The sequence below is a fragment of the Doryrhamphus excisus genome, linkage group LG1 (genome assembly GCF_037039965.1).
Source record: "Doryrhamphus excisus strain RoL-2023G ecotype Guam linkage group LG1, RoL_Dexc_Guam_v1.1, whole genome shotgun sequence".
Lineage (NCBI taxonomy): Eukaryota > Metazoa > Chordata > Actinopteri > Syngnathiformes > Syngnathidae > Doryrhamphus > Doryrhamphus excisus.
In genome coordinates, this window is record NC_136357.1 from 13,499,601 (window position 1) to 13,520,267 (window position 20,667).

At 43.2% G+C, this 20,667-nt stretch overlaps 3 protein-coding genes across 4 annotated transcripts; 2 read left to right on the forward strand and 1 right to left on the reverse strand.

Moving 5' to 3' along the window:
- Positions 1-105: 105 nt before the first annotated feature.
- LOC131130784 (cytosolic 5'-nucleotidase 1A) lies at positions 106-3,502 on the forward strand. Of its 2 annotated transcripts, none has more exons than XM_058074766.2 (6): positions 106-322; positions 784-894; positions 979-1,114; positions 1,828-1,950; positions 2,493-2,623; positions 2,691-3,502. In XM_058074766.2, the coding sequence occupies exons 1-6, from the start codon at positions 287-289 to the stop codon at positions 2,919-2,921; spliced, it is 768 nt and encodes a 255-aa protein (XP_057930749.2). In that variant the 5' UTR covers positions 106-286; the 3' UTR covers positions 2,922-3,502. The 2 variants fall into 2 exon arrangements, with proteins under 2 accessions (XP_057930749.2, XP_057930750.2); XM_058074767.2 differs by having other exon boundaries at positions 784-867.
- Positions 3,503-4,491: 989 nt separating this feature from the next.
- On the forward strand, positions 4,492-12,530 carry LOC131130783 (D(4) dopamine receptor). The gene is made up of 4 exons (XM_058074763.2): positions 4,492-5,168; positions 6,581-6,693; positions 8,922-9,511; positions 11,606-12,530. The coding sequence occupies exons 1-4, from the start codon at positions 4,911-4,913 to the stop codon at positions 11,821-11,823; spliced, it is 1,179 nt and encodes a 392-aa protein (XP_057930746.2). The 5' UTR covers positions 4,492-4,910; the 3' UTR covers positions 11,824-12,530.
- On the reverse strand, positions 6,482-20,649 carry deaf1 (DEAF1 transcription factor). The gene is made up of 14 exons (XM_078790596.1): positions 20,124-20,649; positions 19,337-19,434; positions 19,139-19,265; positions 17,983-18,132; positions 17,764-17,903; positions 17,614-17,679; positions 17,057-17,101; positions 16,826-16,949; positions 16,601-16,738; positions 13,778-14,049; positions 13,481-13,579; positions 12,779-12,868; positions 11,599-12,513; positions 6,482-6,670 (listed from the first exon to the last, which is right to left on the reverse strand). The coding sequence occupies exons 1-13, from the start codon at positions 20,323-20,325 to the stop codon at positions 12,421-12,423; spliced, it is 1,644 nt and encodes a 547-aa protein (XP_078646722.1). The 5' UTR covers positions 20,326-20,649; the 3' UTR covers positions 6,482-6,670; positions 11,599-12,420.
- Between the last annotated feature and the right edge of the window lie 18 nt (positions 20,650-20,667).

The window sequence follows — 20,667 nt, forward strand, 5'->3', positions numbered from 1 at the left end:
ATATGTTTAATGTGTTTTGTTTTAACAAAATTATAGGCGCATTAATTCATTTTATTCAACTTCAGGATTTATTCAACTTCAGGCCTACACTAGGTGGTAGTAATGAGTAGACACGCGCCATTCAGGAAGAAGAAGAAGTAGAAAACAAGGGAAAAAGTGGCTGTCTTGTTGATACATGTTACGAACTTTTTCCACCGAGTTAGTTTGTTTTGCAGTTAAAGTTGGTGGCGTTGATGTAAGTAAGATTGAAGGTTTACCTGCTTTCAGTGGAAAACAGTGAGCAAAGATGGTGTCCATCATCCCCAACATCGACGTGAGGCAGGTATGTTTTACCTGAAACTGAACGTCTGTTGAAGCTTCTTGAAAACGAAACAAAATTTATTTCCATTAGGTTTACCTAAAGGTTTATCATATGACACTGCATTTGACAAAATAAGTGTGCCGTTATTTTTGTATGAATTTCTTTTTTGCATCACTAAATGGAACCGGAAGTTGGCGTCAAAGTCGTTTACAATGCATGTTCTTTTCCGCTTTGGTTGCCAGGTCTGTGATCAGTGTCACTTAAAAATTACTATTAACTTGGTTGAATCAAGCCTGGTTTTCAACAATATTGTCATTGAAATACATAAATTATTCGAGAAAGGAAGGACAGTGGAAAAATCTTGCTATATTAACAGAGAAATATAATGTGGAAATATTCTATCTATCCATCTATCTACGTATGTCATTTTTTTGGTTGTCCAATGCAAATAGTTTGACATTAAACAATGATATTTTTTGCAGAAAGATGCTAATCAAGCCTTGGTGGTTGCCATCTCTTCCTCTGCGGTGTTTGAGTCTTCTGATGACATTGATGGGGTGCATAGTGTAGGCGTGGCCTTTTCACTGCTGCAGGTCAAAGTTCACCACAGGGGGTGAAAGGGAGGCTTCATGGTGTGTTAGATTTTTAAATGTTTATCTCTGTATTGTGTTTGCCAGGCGCTGCAGAGTGTGAATAGACGTCTTCTGGCTGAAAATCCTGAGGAGTCGCTCCTCTTTGACGTGCTTCTAATCACCACGGACAGCAGGGAGCAGGAACAAAGCACACGTATCATCAACAGCACCAAACATTACGGTAATTCACTTTCATCATCACCTTTCCCATGTTGTAAATGAATTTTTTCCTCACACTGTCAAATCTATAACTGCATTATGCTAACTGAATTGGTGCATGTCATTTGATTCAGGAAACATCAATAAAAGCATTTTTTTATTCGACACCAGTTAATCTGCTCTGCGACTATGTCATTGTTGCTCTCTATTTGAGGTTTCCAATGTGTGGCTGGGGAGCTTGGTTTATTTCGCCCTTTATTGTATCCTAAATGTAACATACATAAAAATCAGAGATTGATAATTATTATAGACTAATTTGCTTTTGTCACCCATAAGACAAACCTAATATGTGGATGTTTTGTTCAGATAGCTTTTAGCATGTGTTGGTCTACATGGGGGGCGGCATGGCGGTTTAGTGGTTAGCGTGCAGACCTCACAGCTAGGAAACCAGGCTTCAATTCGACCCTCGGCCATCTCTCTGTGGAGTTTGCATGTTCTCCCCGGTTTTCTCCGGGTACTCCGGTTTCCTCCCACATTCCAAAAACATGCTAGGTTAATTAGCCACTTCAAATTGTCCATAGGTATGAATGTGAGTGTGAATGGTTGTTTGTCTATATGTGCCCTGTGATTGGCTGGCGACCATCCCCCCCCATCCTTCAATCTTTCTGTGTTTGGAAAATGTTTAGACAACCCCTGTTTATATAATTAATAATAATAATATATTTTTTGTTGCAGGCTTGGATGTCAGTAGGTTCTGTTTTTCCTGCCAGGACAACTTCATTGAGAGTTTACTCCAAAATAATGTGCAGCTCTTCCTGTCGATGGAGCCAGATGAAGCTTTACGCGTGTCCCAAGAAGGTGAGAATGTTCATCCTGGGGTCATAATTCATTGTACGTATTATTCATTTATTAATTTTCTACCACAGCCAGCCAATCACAGGGCACATATAGACAAACAACCATTCACACTCACATTCATACTTATGGACAATTTGGAGTCGCCAATTAACCTAGCATGTTTTTGGAATGTGGGAGGAAACCGGAGTACCCGGAGAAAACCCACGCACGCACAGGGAGAACATGCAAACTCCACACAGAGATGGCAGAGGATGGGATTGAACTGAGGACTCCTAGCTGTGAGGTCTGCGTGCTCACCACTTGACCGCCGTGCAGCCACTTTACATATTATGACCCACATTTTTCAGTTGTCTTTAACTCATGAGCCACGGTTATGCAAGTCAAACCAAGCAATTTTTTTTATCACTTATGTCATCATTTGAAACATTTATACACACAATTAGAGGTCCAGAGTGCATTTTAGAGCCAGCCAGAATTGAGTCGCAACCAACTATTGGGTCCCCACCAGTTGAAAATGACTGTATTAAAGGACATTGTTCCAGGTGTTTTGTCTGCGCTTTTGGACCAGCAGAAGTCATCGCGTCCATCAGAGCAGCTTAGAGTCTTGTTCTGCGATGATGATGATGATGATGGTGGTGGTGGCATGGCCCCAGCAAACAGACAAACTGCCCAGGTACCTCCATCACATAACAAGACGCAATGCGACAAGTGTTAATGTGCATCATTCTCCTGTCCCGCAGCGTTTCTGGTCTCGGCTGGGGGACATACGACGAAGGTTCGGCATCCTTGACAGTCCCCTCAGCATCATTGTGATGACATCCCATAAAGGGAGGGACAGCTGTGGCGATGCCCTAATGATGCTGCGTTCCCACGGCATCAGCGCAGACGAAGCATACTGCCTGGCAGGGGCACCGCGTGGCCCCATCCTGTCTGTACTGGCACCTCACTTCCTGCTCGGTGGCCTGCGGTGATGCTGCGTCGTCCCTTGACTACCTCACCAACAAGTTCTCACACGACTCTGAATGTCACATGTCGCTAAGGGTTGAAGGACTGCAATCTTGCACACTGCAGTCCAAAAATTGTGTGCGCAAAAATCTAAATGTTTAAATTAAAATAATTTTGTGTAAAAATAGACAGCAATGGGGCCGCACAGTGCATGAGTGGTTAGCGTTGGCGTGCATGAAGACTTGTTGGTGAAGATGGCAAGGTGCAAAGAAGGAGAGAAGGGGACACATCTTTGTACTTTGCAATGAGTCTTGAATGTAATTGTCTTTCTGACAGTCTTTGTGAAATTACTGGAACTTGCAATTTTATTTGGCCCCATGGCGGCTTATTTTATCAATAGGGTTCTTTCTTAAATTTTAAATGCATGATACATAGTTGCACATTTGCAACTCCATTAATTTCCAGATTGTTTTAGACAGTATTGCTATCCAAACAAAGATGAAAAAAAGGGACGAGATGGCTCACTGCTTTGTAGCTTTCATCATTCAAAATGACAGATGTTTGTGTGTGTATTTTAAGGGTTTGTCATTAAAACAGTTCCAATTTAGAATAGATGTTATGCCGAGGTTGATCGCGCAATAAGAACTTGGAGCTGACGTGGCTTTCGCAGAGAAGATCTAGCATGCCCCATCATCATCATAAGATGTAAAACAGGCGCATGTCATCAGGCACTGCCGCTACAAATGAAATCGTGTTTAGTGAAATGAAACAATCCCACTTGAAAGGAAGTCTGGCCCCGTCTACTCCTGACAGTTATATACTGAAGAACAATTGTTCATTAACTGCATGGTGCTTTCCCGTGCACGCTGTCAGGCCCTGCAGGCTCAAAACACGTACTTGTTTTGTTTTTCTTCCGCCTCTAAAACATGCCACATTCTTTGGTCAGAGTCTAATGAGATTATAGATTTACATTAAGATCCAATGCCACACACTGGAAAACTCCAACACAATCCATGATCTTTGGACAGTCCTGCTCAAAACACAACAGTCCAGCAATGGTGTTGTGGTGCAGAATCAGAAGTTATCAGCTGTAGATCATCCTAATTATTAACAATAAAGTGGTGTGTCGAATAAATAATAATTAGGATTAAGAATAAACCCCCCAAATTTAGGTTTTGCCCTTAACTAGTAACACTGCTTGATTTCTTTTTACACTTGTATGAAAGTTAAAACGTGACTTACATGAAGGTGTTATAATTGCCACAGGTTGATGCTGGAACAGGCTTTTTTTCTGCTACCATTTAAACTAGCCTGCTAAACAGAAAAAGTCAGAACATATAGAAACAGTTGTCAGTATTCGTCTAGAAATATAGTATAAATAAATAAAAATGTATAAAATAAATATATATAAATAAAATATAAATTCATACTTAAGAAAAAAGTGACAATTATTAGCTTGATAAAGGCAACATATGTGATGCAGCTGTTGGACTGGATCTGATTACATGGTGTACCTAATGAAGTGACCGGATAAGCTGGTTATTGGTATTGTGTGACCTCTCTCTCTCTCTCGCTCACTGTGCATCTGAGCATGCGCACTCAGCACGGGTCAGAGAGTGCTGAAAGACACCGTACAGCGCAGTTTATAAGCGGCTTTAATTAGCAAATTTGGCCTCGGTGGCCTCCGGGGTGACTGCAAGTAAACACATCCGAGCAGAGAGCACTCTCAACGGGACACTTTCACGTCACACTACCGGGGGGGTGGGGTGTGCTTAAACTTTTGGATCTTCATGCCCCTCAAAATGTTCTTTTTCAACCACACCGGTGACGTTTTAAGTGCATTTTTATACTTTTTAATCACACGGTGACGTTGTAGCTGTTTTTTTTTTTGCTTCAAGTTAGCCACCTTTACGCGTCAGGTGCGTCCCCAAGGATGAGGCACCAGCACGGCGAACACCAGCCGCCCCGTCCTTCATGAGAGGCCGGGACGGAGGAGAGGAGCCGCGGCTGTGGAGATGACGGCCAATGTGAGCGGAGCTGGAGGATCTGGAGGGTCAGTAGGAGGGTCCGCGGCTGCAGGGGGACACAACGTGGCGGCGCTGGTGTTCGGTGTCCTGCTCATCGTGGTGATCATAGGTGGGAACCTGCTGGTGTGTGTGAGTGTGTTGATGGAGAAGGCACTCAAGACCACCACCAACTACTTCATCGTCAGCCTGGCCGTGGCAGACCTCATGCTGGCTGTCCTCGTCCTGCCTCTCTTCGTCTACTCTGAGGTTAGCATTTAAGTGGCATTTAATCATCATCATGCATGTCGTTAATTAGCATTCAATAAAGAAAATTGTATGTATTTCATTATAATTGATTTGTTATTTAACCTTTTTTTAATTTTATTTAATCAGTCATTAATTATTTCATATTTACCGTTATTTAATAAATCAAATATATATAACAGTCATTCTGTCTTTAAGAGACTCGTTTAATTATCATTTTCAGGTCTAGTGGTTAGTGCCACGGTGTAGTGGTTAGTGCGCAGACCTCACAGCTAGGAGACCAGGGTTCAATTCCACCCTCGGCCATCTCTGTGTGGAGTTTGCATGTTCTCCCCGTGCATGCGTGGGTTTTCTCCGGGTACTCCGGTTTTCTCCCACATTCCAAAAACATGCTAGGTTAATTGGCAACTCCAAATTGTCCATAGGTATGAATGTGAGTGTGAATGGTTGTTTGTCTATATGTCCCCTTTGATTGGCTGGCGACCAGTCCAGGGTGTACCCTGCCTTTCGCCCAAAGACAGCTGGGATAGGCTCCAGCAATCCCCGCGACCCTCGTGAGGAAAAAGCGGTAGAAAATGAATGAATTTATGCTTAAAGTTTTTTTTTTAATTTAATATTTAAAAATTTATGCTTAGAAATAAAATGTATATTTTGAAAATATCGGGGTTGCACATCGTTATCTGTCAAGAAATAAATAAAAAAATATCTTATGACATCAGAGGCTTTGTAGGACTTCAGCAGGTCTTGCCACTAGCTGTTTATTACTATCTGCATTGTAGTTTTCAAGAAACTCTGATGTAAAAGTGCATTTCTGCTCCTGTTCATGAAATGTCTCTACATGCACACATTTTGTCCACTTCCAAGAAAGAGATTTCTGCAAATCAAAACAAACATTTTATGTGAAAACTCTCTTGACATATAAAAATGAATGTATTGGAATGTGCAGACAGTCTTTCAGATAGAACTGCTTGCCTGTAGACACACTGTATGATCTGATAAACTAATTTTTTTGCCTTATTTTGCATAAATTTCCTATTTTGACCCAATACGCTATCTCAGAAACTATAGCCAATCTACATTTCTGACTTTTTTTTATTAGTGACCTCAACTAAGACTACTTTTGTTCCGGAAGCATTTTGCTTGTAGATCAGCGTAATTAATGGGACTGGCTGCCACCATCATGTCATTTCTTGTGAGAACCTTACCCTAGTCCTCATGTTCAACATGGCCCTTAAAATAATGAAAACAAGTACTGTACATGTATAAATATATTCTTAAATGATTACGCTTATAACTGTGTCAATCAAAAGTCAACATCCAACACAATCTTTGGATCGGGTCTCGTTAGATGGTGTACCTAGTGAAGAGTCCACTGAGGGAATGAGTGTACTCACTGGGTGTATCCTTTTTTTCAGTTCCAGGAAGGCATCTGGACACTCAGCACCAGCGTGTGTGACAGTCTGATGACCATGGACGTGATGCTGTGCACCGCCTCCATCTTTAACCTGTGTGCCATCAGCATCGACAGGTCAGTACTCGGAAAAGCAACAGGACATCATGGGAAATGCAGTATGGTGTGCAGAAAGTTGTGGTGTGGTTTGTAAATGCACGGTGGAACAAAAACAGAGGCCTATTGCACAAAACTAAAGCCGGGATTTCGTGGTTATCCAGGCTCAATTTATCCGTGATCTGGTTCCACAAAAATTGAATTATAAGTTACCATGGAGATTTATTGTGTGGATTTATACTTTTATCTCATCCCTTATCTCAAACCCATGCATCCATCTATTTTCCATGCTGCTTATCCAACTGACTTCGGGCGAGAAGCGGAGTACACCTTGGACTGGTCGCCAGCCAATCAGAGGGCACATATAGACAAACAACCATTCACACTCACATTCATACCTATGGACAATTTGGAGTCGCCAATTAACCTACCATGTTTTTGGAATGCGGGAGGAAACCGGAGTACCCGGAGCAGCCCAAGTGGAAAATCGAGCCTACACGCTAATCATTCGGCCACCAGCACACAGTTGTGTTCAATGTTAAAAATATATATTATATGGCTGTCATGGAAATACAGTTAAAATATGTGGCTTTCATGCCTCTTTTAGCCAAAAAGGTTCCTGACCCCTGCATAAGAAGTCTAATGTCTTTGTTCATTACATCACATTCATTTGAAAAAAGAGCTGCTGCCTATATTTGAAGAGCTTGCAACCAAAAGGCGCTAAATCCATTTTGACTGATTTCGAGAAAATCAATGATTTTTAACTACGCACATATCAATCTATTTGGTCATCAAGTCTATATTGCAAATGAAAGAGCTATCAATATAGGTCATAAAAATGCATGCTATAAAAATCCTGCACACACCATGTATTTTATATTTAGCGCCTTTTGGCTGAAATTATGGATTTAGCGCCTTTTGGCTGAAATAAATTTGAAGTCACCTTTAACTTCTTCAATGGCATTGTTGTAAAAGAATGTAAGGTGCTTTAATGTGCCCTTCTAATAAAATAATTAAAACACAGAAGCCACTCTCAACATACAATACAAAATAATTATTATTAATTAAATTAATAAAAATGTTATTAAAAGCAGTGCTCATATTTGACTGCACCATGAAGGTGACAGTGACAAAAATCATCTCATTACAAACTCTTTACATTGTATGTTTTTTAGTACAAGTAAAATAAAGTTTCTCATGAAAGTTGGAGGTGTCAAGGTAGAGACATGCCTTTTATGGCGTAAAAAAAACTTCCATGTTACAGAATACTGTAAAAACACAATTTGTGTTCTCCTGAATTGCATAACATTCTGTAACTATCATACGTGTACTTAATGTACACAAACAAAACAGGATGCGCACTGATACTGGCTTTCTGTATGTGCAGTGCCAATTGTATTCTTCTCTCTGATTGGTCAGATTATCAATAGATGGGAAACTTGGGCCAATCAGAATAAAGAATAAAGAAAGGGATTTAGCTCCTTTTGGTTGAAATCTGAAATGGAAATAGCGCCTTTTGGTTGAAAGCATAAATTTCATATCATTTTTTTTCACAATGTGATTTGGATACACAATTTGGATACACATGACAGAGGTCTATTAAACTCATGAAAAACATGCAACTTAGTGAAAATTGGATTTAGCGCCTTTTGGTTGCAAGCTCTTCATTTGTATCGGTTGGTTTCGCTGCTGGACTATATCGGATATTGGTAAGAAAGCTCAGATTTGAAAATCGTTTTTACATCCTGGTGGGTGCAGTAGGAGCAGTTCTCTCCTCTGGTAAGTTAATAAGAAACATCCACCCCCCTAGCATCTTGATTCATCAAGATGGCCACCGAGTAAAGAGACTTATGTAGAACCTCAAGGTCCTTGACTATAAACTATGCTTCTTGTTAAAAGCTGAGTGGGAGCAAAGAAAGACTCCAGTGAAGAATGCGAGCGCGAGGACGTCCATGCTCATTAGTGGCACTCAATGAGATTATGGCCAAGCTGAACGATGACTTTCCAGGCCTGAAACCATAGAAAAGCTCATCAAACCTGATGCACTTACTCAGCAAAATATGATTACATCAGAGACTGATGGCGGCCAGAACACTAATGTGGACGGATGGGGACAATGGCAGGCTTTTTGGAACTTTAAATGAACGTTTAAGGAAAGAGACAGGAAGCAGATGGAGGAGGCCTGCATGGAGTGCTTCAGTGCTTGGCGGAGGTTAGAAGTCAACTGAGAGATGTTTGTGTTGTTGCAGGTTCATTGCCGTACTGATCCCCCTCAACTACAACAGGAAACACGTGGACCTGCGTCAAGCCGTCCTGCTGTCGGCCACGTGGGTCCTGGCGCTGGCAGTGGCCTCGCCCATCATGTTTGGCATCAATGATGTACCGGGCCGTGACCCCAGCGAGTGCAAACTGGAGAACGACGACTACGTACTATACTCGTCCGTGTGCTCCTTCTTCATCCCTTGTCCCATCATGCTCCTGCTCTACTGCGGGATGTTCCGTGGACTGCGGCGTTGGGAAGAGGCTCGCAAGGCCAAGTTGAGGAGCAGCATCCAGGCCTGCCGGAAGCTGCAGGAGGCTGCTGCCTCACTCCCACCGCTGGCTGGGCTGCCACCACCCCTACCCCCTATCATTGAGCGGGAACTGACAGCTACCCCAGATGAACCTGATGCCTTCCCGTCCTTGGAGAGGTCCCCCCACCCCACAGAGTGCAAAGATGGGCCTGTGCCCACGGTCAGCTTTGCTGAGATAAAGTTCAATCCTGACCATCACAGGAGGAAGAGAGCCAAGATCAACAGCAGGGAGAGGAAGGCCATGAAGGTGCTACCTGTCGTCGTAGGTAAGAATACAGTTCAATATTTAATGTACATCTAATCTACAGTATTTATCATATTTAATGTGCCACATACACTACATATACTTAACATGCCTCTAATGCAGTGATTTTCAACAACTGTGCAGCGGCACACAAGTGTGGCGTGAGAAATCGTCAGGTGTGCCGTGAGGAATTATTCAATATCACTTTTTTAATTAACATGTATTAATTTTCTGCAAATATGTCATTGTCGCGTGTCATTGGTGTAAAGACAATGTAATATTCGTCCGTGTGGCAACACGTAGTTGATTGCCTCGTTCCTCTAATAGACTTAGTGATGCACGTGAGAGGTAGTGGTGACATGTTGTAACATTGTTGGTTAAATTAGTATGCGGATCAAAAGGATCTGCTGTGGCGAGTCCGTAATCAGGAAAATGCATTTGGTACCTTGGCCTTCAGTGGGCCGGTCAGACGCCATACACCGTGAGAGCCAGTATCAAAAAACAAAACAATAACAGTAAATATGTGCCATGGCGGGGTTTCAAACAGTCACCCTTAGAAAGTGATAGACTGCATCATGAGCTGCTGCGATGCCGATACACTATCTGTAATAATATATAATATAAAGTCCCATTGTATTTGAATACATACGTAGTTACCAATACGCCTGAGTCAGTGACTCATTTCCATCATATCTCGATCTGAAGTTTGATTGGTTAAAGAAACAGCCCCATCTCTAATAGTGTGTATGTGACACTAGCCAACACTCTTGGTTCTGCCCGCCCCCAAAGGTAGGTGGCTATCTGGTGGTGGGGGTTGTGTGGGGCGGGGTTTGGTGAGTGGTAGGAGGCAGTCCCACACCTTTCATACATTCTCAATGACACATTTATGCATGTATACATGCACACATAAGAGATACCTGTGCATGCGTACATATACACACTCCAAGTGCAGAAGTACTTCCCCAAATAAGTCACCAACTTATCCAGGATGTCATTATGCTATTGGTTTTATTAGTTATGTTGAAGTTAGCAATAGATCATAGTTATTACAATTATGTGTTATTCTGTTCACTATCAAGGTTTAATAGTTTCATTACTACTATTACCACTAATATGTTTGACTGTTTCATTTCAATATCACTGTGGCTGTTGATAGTACTTTGTCCTCTCCATTATGGTCTTTTATAGTAGCTATCATAGGCATTTGCTGATTTGCTGTAGTCCTGTTTGTTTTTGTTCTATTATTACAATTGTTGCTGTTGTTCTCGTCTCCTTGTACTGTGCCCCTTTTGTCCCCACACTACCCCTTCTGTTTTCTTTTTTTCTCATTTTCTATCCCCTCCGACTGCTCCAGATTTGCATAACAAAACATTAAATAAAGCCAAATAATAATCCATACAACAGGGAAGGTGTAGCTTGCATTTTCCCTGGCAGAGCAAATGTGTTTAGCATTGATATCAATAATACCATCTGCTTCAATGGCTGGACAGAAACAAAAAAAAAACATATTGCTAATGTACCATCTTGACATTATATTTTTATGATAATTTTTGGGGGTCAGAATTGGGTCACCTGAGGCATGTAGTGTAAATCCAGTTTCAAACCCACATGGGTCTAACCAAGTAACACCCTCATTACTACCTTGAAAGACTGGTACAGGTAGGTACTTGAACACCTCACCTCCACCTCTGATGTGTGTGGAAAGGCACTGACACATCACTGGGAAAAGGCCGGCCTATTAATAGCGTCCGACATCGGGTTCTAATGCAGAGAAGTGCTTCCCTTTAGCACGCAGCGGGTAATCCTGCAGCGCCTTAATCTGAAATCCAATTATTGTGTAAAACCAGGTCGGGCACAAGTTGGGAGTGTGAAAAGTAATGCTGGAGGAGACCTGCTTGTGAAGATCACCTGACTGGTCCTGATTAACCAGCTTTGGCCTCAATTTGAGATCACTGGATTATTATAACTTGTTTTATGCCTTAGAGCCACATTCACTGTATGTTCAAGAATGCCATTGATTTTGGGGCTTCTCACACAAAATCACTTCACTACAAGAGTAAACAACCTCATCAAGAGCAGCTTGTCATCAGAGTGTATTCTTCTTCTCACCTTGCAGGCGTCTTCTTGTTCTGCTGGACGCCCTTCTTCGTCCTCCACATATTGAGAGCTCGCTGCCAGGACTGCCGTGTCCCAGCGGTCGTGATGAGCGTTGTGACATGGCTAGGCTACGTCAACAGCGCGCTCAACCCTATCATATACACAGTCTTCAACACAGAGTTCAGGAGGTTCTTCAAAAAGTTCTTACATCACTGCTGCTCCTTTCACACCAGATGAGTACGCCTGCTGACCGGGTGCGTGGATTTTTTTTTTTTTTTGGATGCATGACTGAAGATGCTTCAGCTTCGTTAAAAGCTTTATCCTGCTGCCTTCCTATGAGGATGTGATACTTTGCTACAATCTGCAAAGAAGCTTCAGTTGAAGGAACACTTCAGCAGACATGTGTCACCTTTGCTCCACAGACAGGAACTCATTTTATAATCATCTTTTCAGAATAAAAGAATTCATCAAAAATGCATTTGGTTCGTCAACGCTTGTTATCTGTAACTTCAATTCAAGGTCAAACTAACCAAATGACTTGAAAGTAAACAATGTAATAAAAATTAACATTAAAGTAATTAAGAAAATAATGCTACAGCAAACTGGCAAACCTTCAGACCAGAACACGGTACTTCACTAAACCTGCAGAGATAATAAATATGATTCAATATGAAGCTTTCCTTCATGGCCACCGGGAGCTGCTGTGATTAAACCTCATTAAGTACATCTTCATATGAATACAAAGTCAGAAAGACAAAATGATCTGCGCAAGAGGACATGCACACATTGAAGAGCCTTTTTGTGCACAAGAGGCCAGGTTCTGCCCACCTGCCCTCACTTAACTTTGTCCATGCTCATTGGCTCCTCTCCCGGAAGGGCCCCTCCCCCTCCCGACTGACAGCAGGTGTGCTGGTGATCTTTCCAGTCCTGCAAGGGAGGGAAAAAAGGAAGCAATGAAGTGAAGGGAATTTATTTGTCATCACTATACACCGGATCCCTGCATATTCTCTCCCGAAAGAAGCGATTTATTGGTAGAAAACACATCTCATTCACCCTAAATCAGTATTTTGTTAAAAAATATGCGATAAAGCATAAAACGTACACCATAATACATGTACACTGTAACAACTATTTGCTGCTGGTCTCGGAAGATCTACTGTACTTTAATCATGAACACAAACATTAGTTTTACCTTCCTCTGGCAGAAGATGGAGCAGTAGTTGACTTTGTGGCAGCCCGCACACTCGCTCAGGGCCACACGCCCACAGTTCACGCACATCTCCTGCAAATGAAGCATGGTGGGAAAGATGTGAAGTGTGAGAGCGATGTTGAAAGAAAAAAGTAGCTCAAACTACTAACCGCTTGACCAGTGATGGCACATGTAGCCAACAGAAAGAATATGGTTGTTCAAGATAGAGCTGCATATGAATTAATGATTAATCTATTATCCAAATAACCTACAACTATTTTGGCAATTGATTAATCATTCATTCATTCATTAATTTTCTACCGCTTTTTCCTCACAAGGGTCGCGGGGGTGCTGCAGCCTATCCCAGCTGTCTTCGGGCGAGAGGCGGGGTACACCCTGGACTGGTCGCCAGCCAATCACAGGGCACATATAGACAAACAACCATTCACACTCACATTCATTCCAGCACCCCCCGCGACCCTTGTGAGGAAAAAGCGGTAGAAAATGAATGAATGAATGAATAATAATAATAATCCTATTCACCTGTAGCACAATGTTGTGCCTTTAAATACACATGTATCTTTTATAAAAATTCTAAAATTAAAAAAATGCACCACACCCCCTGCATCCTTAGATTTTTAAGTATGCGGCCACTGGACACACCCCAGTTTTAAAGGAAAATATGCTAAAGAGTGTCATACATACATTAATGATGATCTCTGTGATATCCGTGCTCCGCTTGGCTTCTGACTCGTCTGACGGCTGGAAGGAAATGTGACTCTGGAATGTCTGACTAACAGCAGGCTGAACACACACATACACACAAACATTGAGTAAGTAATAAATATATAAGGTTCCAAAGACATTAAATATAAGTTCATAGTCTAATAAGCAATTCTTCCTCAAATTTCATTTTTGTGCTCAAAAGTTTTCTTTTTAAACATTTTTGTGAGCCCTTCCTATTTTAGTGTCAAGGTGAACTGATGCAGTCCATCTTCTCACCTCCTTCTGGCTTCCCTGGCCTTTAACCCCAGCGGCGTCCCTTTTGGCCTGCTCTATTAACACTTTCAGCTGCTGCACATTGTTCATGAGCGTGTTGGCTATGTCCTCCAGGCCCTGCCAGGGGTTCTTCTGGCACTCGCTCAATGGTGGCCCTACTGCTGCCGCTGCCACCACGGGTCCCACCTCAAGTGCGCTGACCAGCGTGGCTGAGGGGGCAGTCACTGCCATCTTGGCCTGGGGAGACACTGTCAGGGCCGGCAAGGCTGTCAACACTGGAGAGAGAGAAAAAGAGAGAGCGAGAGTAGATCTAGGTTAGCATGTCAGCACGGTCTCCATAAGTCCACTTCCTGACCTACTTCTTCCTATCAATGTCATGGTGAAAGATTCCTTCTCAGCTGACCTGACCTGTCCACAAATAACCGGACATCAATCATCCATCAGATGGTCGAACAAAACCTGGAGGAAGATTGACGATTCCAGCTGTTTCACGAGTTTTTCTTTTCATTTTTTTGATAGTTACAACTCTGTTTGGACGGCACAGCGGTCGAGTGGTTAGCACGCAGACCTCACAGTTAGGAGACCAGGGTTCATCTCTGTATGGAGTTTGCATGCTCTCCCCGTGCATGCGTGGGTTTTCTCCGGGTACTCCGGTTTCCTCCCACATTCCAAAAACATGCTAGGTTAATTGGTGACTCCAAATTGTCCATAGGTATGAATGTGAGTGTGAATGGTTGTTTGTCTATATGTGCCCTGTGATTGGCTGGCGACCAGTCCAGGTGTATCCCGCCTCTCGCCCGAAGACAGATGGGATAGGCTCCAGCACCCCCGCGACCCTTGTGAGGAAAAAGTGCTAGAAAATGAATGAATGAACTCTGTTTGGTTCAACTTGTCAGTTTTTAAGCTCAAGGTGGAGAATGAAATGTACCCCACAACAGGATGTTACTAACATTGCCCTCACTTGTTTGATCCACTTTAGACAGAAAAAGCAGTGATCAGTATCAGCCGATTTCCGTGAAAAAGCACAGTATGCCGATACTGTGCTTTGCATGACATTTGGGGGGCGTATAGATAGGCTGTCATACTGTGGAGAGAAATACCCGGGGGTCCTGTCGGAGCACAATCATGCTGCTCTCACATCCAAATTCTCCTTAAAAAAGGCGCCTGATCCTCTAAGTTGCTTTAACGGTGATTTTGGAAAAAATAAGTCGAATATGTTTCTGTGTAAATGTTATGGCTCTGCTTTCATATATACAGTAGTAGGTGTCACCAGGGCTGCAACCATTGAGGTTTTCAGTTAATAATGTGAGAAGACTAAAAAGAAATGCATTCTAAAATTCATTCATTCATTTTCTACCGCTTTTTCCTTATGAGGATCGCGGGGGTGCTGGAGCCTATCCCAGCTGTCTTCGGGCGAGAGGCGGGGTACACCCTGGACTGGTCGCCAGCCAATCACAGGGCACATATAGACAAACAACCATTCACACTCACATTCATACCTATGGACAATTTGGAGTCGCCAATTAACCTAGCATGTTTTTGGAATGTGGGAGGAAACCGGAGTACCCGGAGAAAACCCACGCATGCACGGGGAGAACATGCAAACTCCACACAGAGATGGCCGAGGGTGGAATTGAACCCTGGTCTCCTAGCTGTGAGCTCTGCGCGCTAGCCACTCAACTGCCGTGCCACCTGCATTCTGAAATGTGAGTTGTAAAACAAGCATATTGGCTTTATTTGGCTTGAAATTAGTAGCTATGGGCCATTTTTATATTGTAAAAGAACAAAACAGCCAATAATACATTTACACATGTGATTGGTTTCATCATCGGTATCGGCCGATTGTACTCATGGATGATTGGTATTGGTATCAACAGCACAAAACTCAGATCCTGGTTTTGATACTTTCTGATACCTAGACTTCCTCTTTAACAGAGGTAACAGTGTTAAAATTGATTTGTGTAGAGACATGTATGGAAGATGGAATCTAGATCACCATCTGCCATCAGTACCATGACGGCACCTCATTATTCACGAGGTATCCAATGCCGCGCCGTCTCCTGAGATCTAATTACAGGTAGGTGGGAGCCAGTCAGAACTCTGCGGTTCTTCTACAGCTCCTGATGATGAATAGGCTGCAGGGGCGATGTCCCCTCTGCAGATCATTACGGAGAACAACCTATCCATCTATGGTCCCTTCCCCCAGTAGGTTCTTTTTCTTTTAGTGTAGCTCCATGAACATCAGGGTTTGTATTCACAAAGCATCCTAAGGCTAAAAATACATCTTGGAGAAATCAAAGAAGTCATTGGATTACTTGCTAAGATAAAAGTTATTCACAAAGCTTCATAGGCTTTAAGGCTTTAAAGCAGCAAAATGTTAGGAATGGTGAGTAGGACTCTAAGAAGCCAAGATGGCGGAAAGACGGTGAGAAACGTGAGCTGTTCTCCGTACGCTACATGACAGTGATTTAATAACACACGATAATGTTTGTAGTGTTTGTGTGTCATCAGGAATGATCTTATCCACCTTGCACAGTAACGCTATAACACTTCAGATGAAAGTCATCGCAACACTGCAATAACTGCTCAGGTAAAATGCAACAATGCAGCAGTGATGACTTGAAGCTGTTGACACCCTCTGTCAGCAGAGTGACCAGTCAGACCATTGAGGTCAAGTTAGTAGAAGTTAGTAGCTTTCTGAGAGGAAGCTTTGTGAACACGGGCCCAGATTTCTAAGCCACATCATTGGAGGACAAGGACCTCAACCGTTTCAGTGTGCATGACTGCCTCCTGGAGGATTGGAGTGGATTAAAGTGTGGATAGTACCTGCTGTATTAGTGAACACCTCGCTCTGTGCCGAGGCATCTGAGATGATGGTGGCAGCGGTGGTGGCGTCGTTTGTCGGGGCACGCTCGAACGTCAACGTGCCAGACGGCGTGATCTGCACCGTGGGGGACACTGTGACTGTGGGTTGAGCATAAACATAAACAAACAGCGAAAAGTTATTCTATTGACCCAATCCTAGAGCGACACTGTGGTCATGTGACCCACATGTGGTTCCCGGGGTCAGTGTGATGTTTTTGCTTGTAGAAACGTCCTTTTTGGTTGGAATGGTAGGCGAATCACTCTCCTTCCTCCTTCTCTTGTAGGGGACGAAAAGACGAACTGGACCGTTCTGAAGTGATCCCGACCAGACCAAAGCAGACCAGAGAGAGGATCAGAAAAAGTACTTATGTTGACATGAAAGACACAGAAAACAAAAAGATGAATAAATATATGTACCATAGTGATGGTTTCTGCTTCCAGAGACTCTCCATCCTTGGAACACTGGACACACAAACATGACGACAAATAAGTTGGCAGTCCAAGGAGAACAATATCAAGTCTAGGGGTGTCCCTATACCATATTGGTAGTGACTAATAATATCGAGTTAATACCAGCAAAAAAAAATATTAGTATTGCATCTAAAATCGCTAATATTGGCACTCCAATACAAGCAGTCCATTCCAGACTCCTCCCCAACATTTTCCCCTTTTGGGACTAATAATGACATATCTCTCTTTCGAACAGGTCTATCCAGCAGCAGCCAAATAGAGCCCATGTAATCACAACAACAGCATGTGCTAACGTGTTAAGCTAGTAATAAGAATGTCAGTTGTGTGTACTTTTTTTTTGGAAAACTTTCCCATGGTTGGAAGTGTAATACAACCAAAGTAATTGCACATTTTACACAGGAAACTCCCAGGGGACAACAATAAGTCAGTAACGGATCGGAAGTGAAAAGTTGTATCAGGACTCCTTACTCAAGTCCATTCCCAGCACAGTCCTTGTAACTCACCAAAGATATATCGTCACAGCAGGCCGCACACGTACACGAAGCGGCATGAGGGTTCAGGATACGATCCTGATCACAGGCATACGCAAACCAAAAGTTAGACAGGACCACTCGGCTGGATGGCGGTACCAGCATATACAAACATGGTGGTACCTGTATGAGGCAGAGCAGAGGTCTTCCTGCATATCTGATGCTCCTCTTCCAGTCTTTGCTGCTTGCCCGACCTGCAAGGCCCTCAAACTCTGTAGGCGTCAACCACTGATGCTCATGTTTGACGCAGCGACCTTTACCCCCTGAGCACACAACAAAATTGTAGTGAGTGCTGTGTCTTCTGGCACAGCCCATCTTACCAAGATGTATGATTCTGGTCACCTGAGCCCAGGCGGTTCTTGTAGAGGACACCGTTGGTGTTCCGGCAGCGCACGGGCAGCTCATTGTTGTACACTGACGGATCCCAGTTATACTTGGAGGCGGAGTCTTTGTCTTGAGGAGGAGTTAGTGGGGTGGGTGGAGTTGGTGGACCTGACAATTTGAACAGGTGAAAACATCATACAGGTCATAAATAATTTTATCCATGACTTAAAATAATGTATGCTGGAGCCTATCCCAGCTGACTTCGTGCAAGAGGCAGGGTGCACCCTGGACTGGTCGCCAGCCAATCACAGGGCACATATAGACAAACAACCATTCACACTCACATTCATACCTATGGACAATTTGGAGTCACCAATTAACCTAGCATGTTTTTGGAATGTGGGAGGAAACCGGAGTACCCGGAGAAAACCCACGCACACACGGGGAGAACGTGCACTGTGCAGCCAATATGACAGAGTGAAAAAAAAACCTCTCCTCCCATTCCACGTGGAAGTGGTAGGTTTTTGGCTTCTTACTTTACTTCTTTCCTACTTAATGGAAATTCACTTATCTCAATCAGATCTGGACCAATGAACTAATATAAGCAAGGGACGACAGTATGTTTCAATTTTTTTTTTTTACTACTAACAGTATTATTTGAGGGGCTACATGGCGGTTGTGTGGTTAGCGCGCAGACCTCACAGCTAGGAGACCAGGGTTCAATTCCACCCTCGACCATCTCTGTGTGGAGTTTGCATGTTCTCCCTGTGCATGCGTGGGTTTTTCTCCGGGTACTCTGGTTTCCTCCCACATTCCAAAAACATGCTAGGTTAATTGGTGACTCCAAATTGTCCATAAGTATGAATGTGAGTGTGAATGGTTGTTTGTCTATATGTGCCCTGTGATTGGCTGGCGACCAGTCCAGGGTGTACCCCGCCTCTCGCCTGAAGACAGCTGGGATAGGCTCCAGCACCCCCCGCGACCCTCGTGAGGATAAGCGGTAGAAAATGAATGAGTATTATTTGAGGCACAAACCTCAGCATAACGGACACTAAATTACATACTACATACTACACATACAATGTGGTACAATACAATAACAGGGTATGATTTTTTTTCAGGTTTTCCAGAATGTGTTCGAACCGTGTTAAGAAAAAACATGAAAATGCTGCACCTGTTGAGATTGTTGAAGTGGACTTCAGGCTTGCTTCCTCCACAATGCCAGTGTCTGTGTGGACTACAATAAGAGTGGCCTTCTGGCTGTTGAGACCCTCACCCAGCTGAAGGGTGGTCCTTCCGCTCTGCAACAAACACACGTATAGTATCATTTTGACGGTGGTCATAGCGATGTGATGAATATGGTGTGGTGTACCAGGACATGTTCAGGGAGGTTTCCAGTAGCGTTCACCGTGGTGGTAAAAACGTTGTCATCTGCAGCCTGAACATCTGACACCGCAACTGTGGAAACCTCTGCACAATAACAACATTAGCACTTAATACACATTCAAGCACATGTACAGTATTTTTACGTCTCATCAAATATTTTGTAAGATGAAACAAGTATTTGCACTCTGGCATGTTTACATGAAACTACACCACAGGCAAATATGTCCCTCCAATGACATCAGACCACCAATGGGATTAATTTCAAACTTCGGAGATACTTTTTTCCCCAGGAGACTCCTAAAAACAACCAACTCTCGTCACATAGAGGCTCTTCCCTCAGCTTTCTGAGGATGTGTCCTAATTTAAAAACAATTTAGCTACACTGCCACTCTATGAACAGTTCCGTTGATATCGCATCATTCACTTCGGTAATAACATTTGCTGTCAATGCCGATAAGCTGTCTGTGTCGTGTAATGTGGAAAGAAGTGGACTACTTCTTAATGACTGATGATTACAACCGATAGCGTTGCTGCAAAGTTAAAATGCCCCAAGAAGTGAACAGAATTTGGAGACCGTTCTAAGTGAGTAGAATGTGTAAATGTTTAGGTTATGGACGTTAAGATGCCGAAGCAAAAATTATGAAAGCTACAATAATATGTTTGAACGTACATAATGTATTATACATAGTGTTTTAAAGTCGCAAGTGTAAAGATAAAATAAGACTTTTGAGTTTTAGCGCCATGGCCTGCTGCTAGCTTAAAGCCCTCCTTGCCTGCGAAAGCCGACTCGGCCTCGTCTGAGTTCGGCAAGGACTCGGCTCCCATGTCGATGTTTCCCGGTGCCGCCATCACGGTCATCGTGGCAACTTCGGCCTCCGACTCGGTATCCGAGCCCACCCGCTCCGCCGACGGCTCGTCGATGATGGGCGTTTCATGCAGCCCGAGCGCTTTCGTCGCCGACTCCGTCTCGTCCATTCCTTCGGCGAACGACAAGAGCCGAATTTAACCGAAGGGTAACGGGACGGTTAGCAATCTCCAACAAGGAGAAACCTAATAAAGTATAAAAACAACCATATCTTCACAAAAGAACCGACAACGAATAAAAGGCCTCTCCCCGCGGTTTCTTTTTCTATAAGTCCTCACAATGAGATTCGCCGAACAAAGCCGAGTGAACACGAGCGGACCCGAAGCGACACACGAAGGCCAACAATGAGCCAATTTGTTACGTCATTTTACATGTTTCTATTCCTACATGCAGTGCAGTCATCAAAAACACCCTTTCAACTGAAATACATTAACTAGTTATTCAGTATCCGA

Coding starts and splice junctions, on each gene's coding strand:
- LOC131130784 (XM_058074766.2), top strand. CDS start 287: ATGGTGTCCATCATCCCCAACATCGACGTGAGGCAG. Junction 1,951..2,492: donor TTTACGCGTGTCCCAAGAAG/GTGAGAATGTTC, acceptor ACATTGTTCCAG/GTGTTTTGTCTGCGCTTTTG. Junction 2,624..2,690: donor CAAACAGACAAACTGCCCAG/GTACCTCCATCA, acceptor CCTGTCCCGCAG/CGTTTCTGGTCTCGGCTGGG.
- LOC131130783 (XM_058074763.2), top strand. CDS start 4,911: ATGACGGCCAATGTGAGCGGAGCTGGAGGATCTGGAGGGTCAGTAGGA. Junction 5,169..6,580: donor CTCTCTTCGTCTACTCTGAG/GTTAGCATTTAA, acceptor CCTTTTTTTCAG/TTCCAGGAAGGCATCTGGAC. Junction 9,512..11,605: donor GGTGCTACCTGTCGTCGTAG/GTAAGAATACAG, acceptor CTCACCTTGCAG/GCGTCTTCTTGTTCTGCTGG.
- deaf1 (XM_078790596.1), bottom strand. CDS start 20,325: ATGGACGAGACGGAGTCGGCGACGAAAGCGCTCGGGCTGCATGAAACG. Junction 19,435..20,123: donor GGCCGAGTCGGCTTTCGCAG/GCAAGGAGGGCT, acceptor GTTATTGTGCAG/AGGTTTCCACAGTTGCGGTG. Junction 17,904..17,982: donor CAAGAACCGCCTGGGCTCAG/GTGACCAGAATC, acceptor TTGTGTGCTCAG/GGGGTAAAGGTCGCTGCGTC.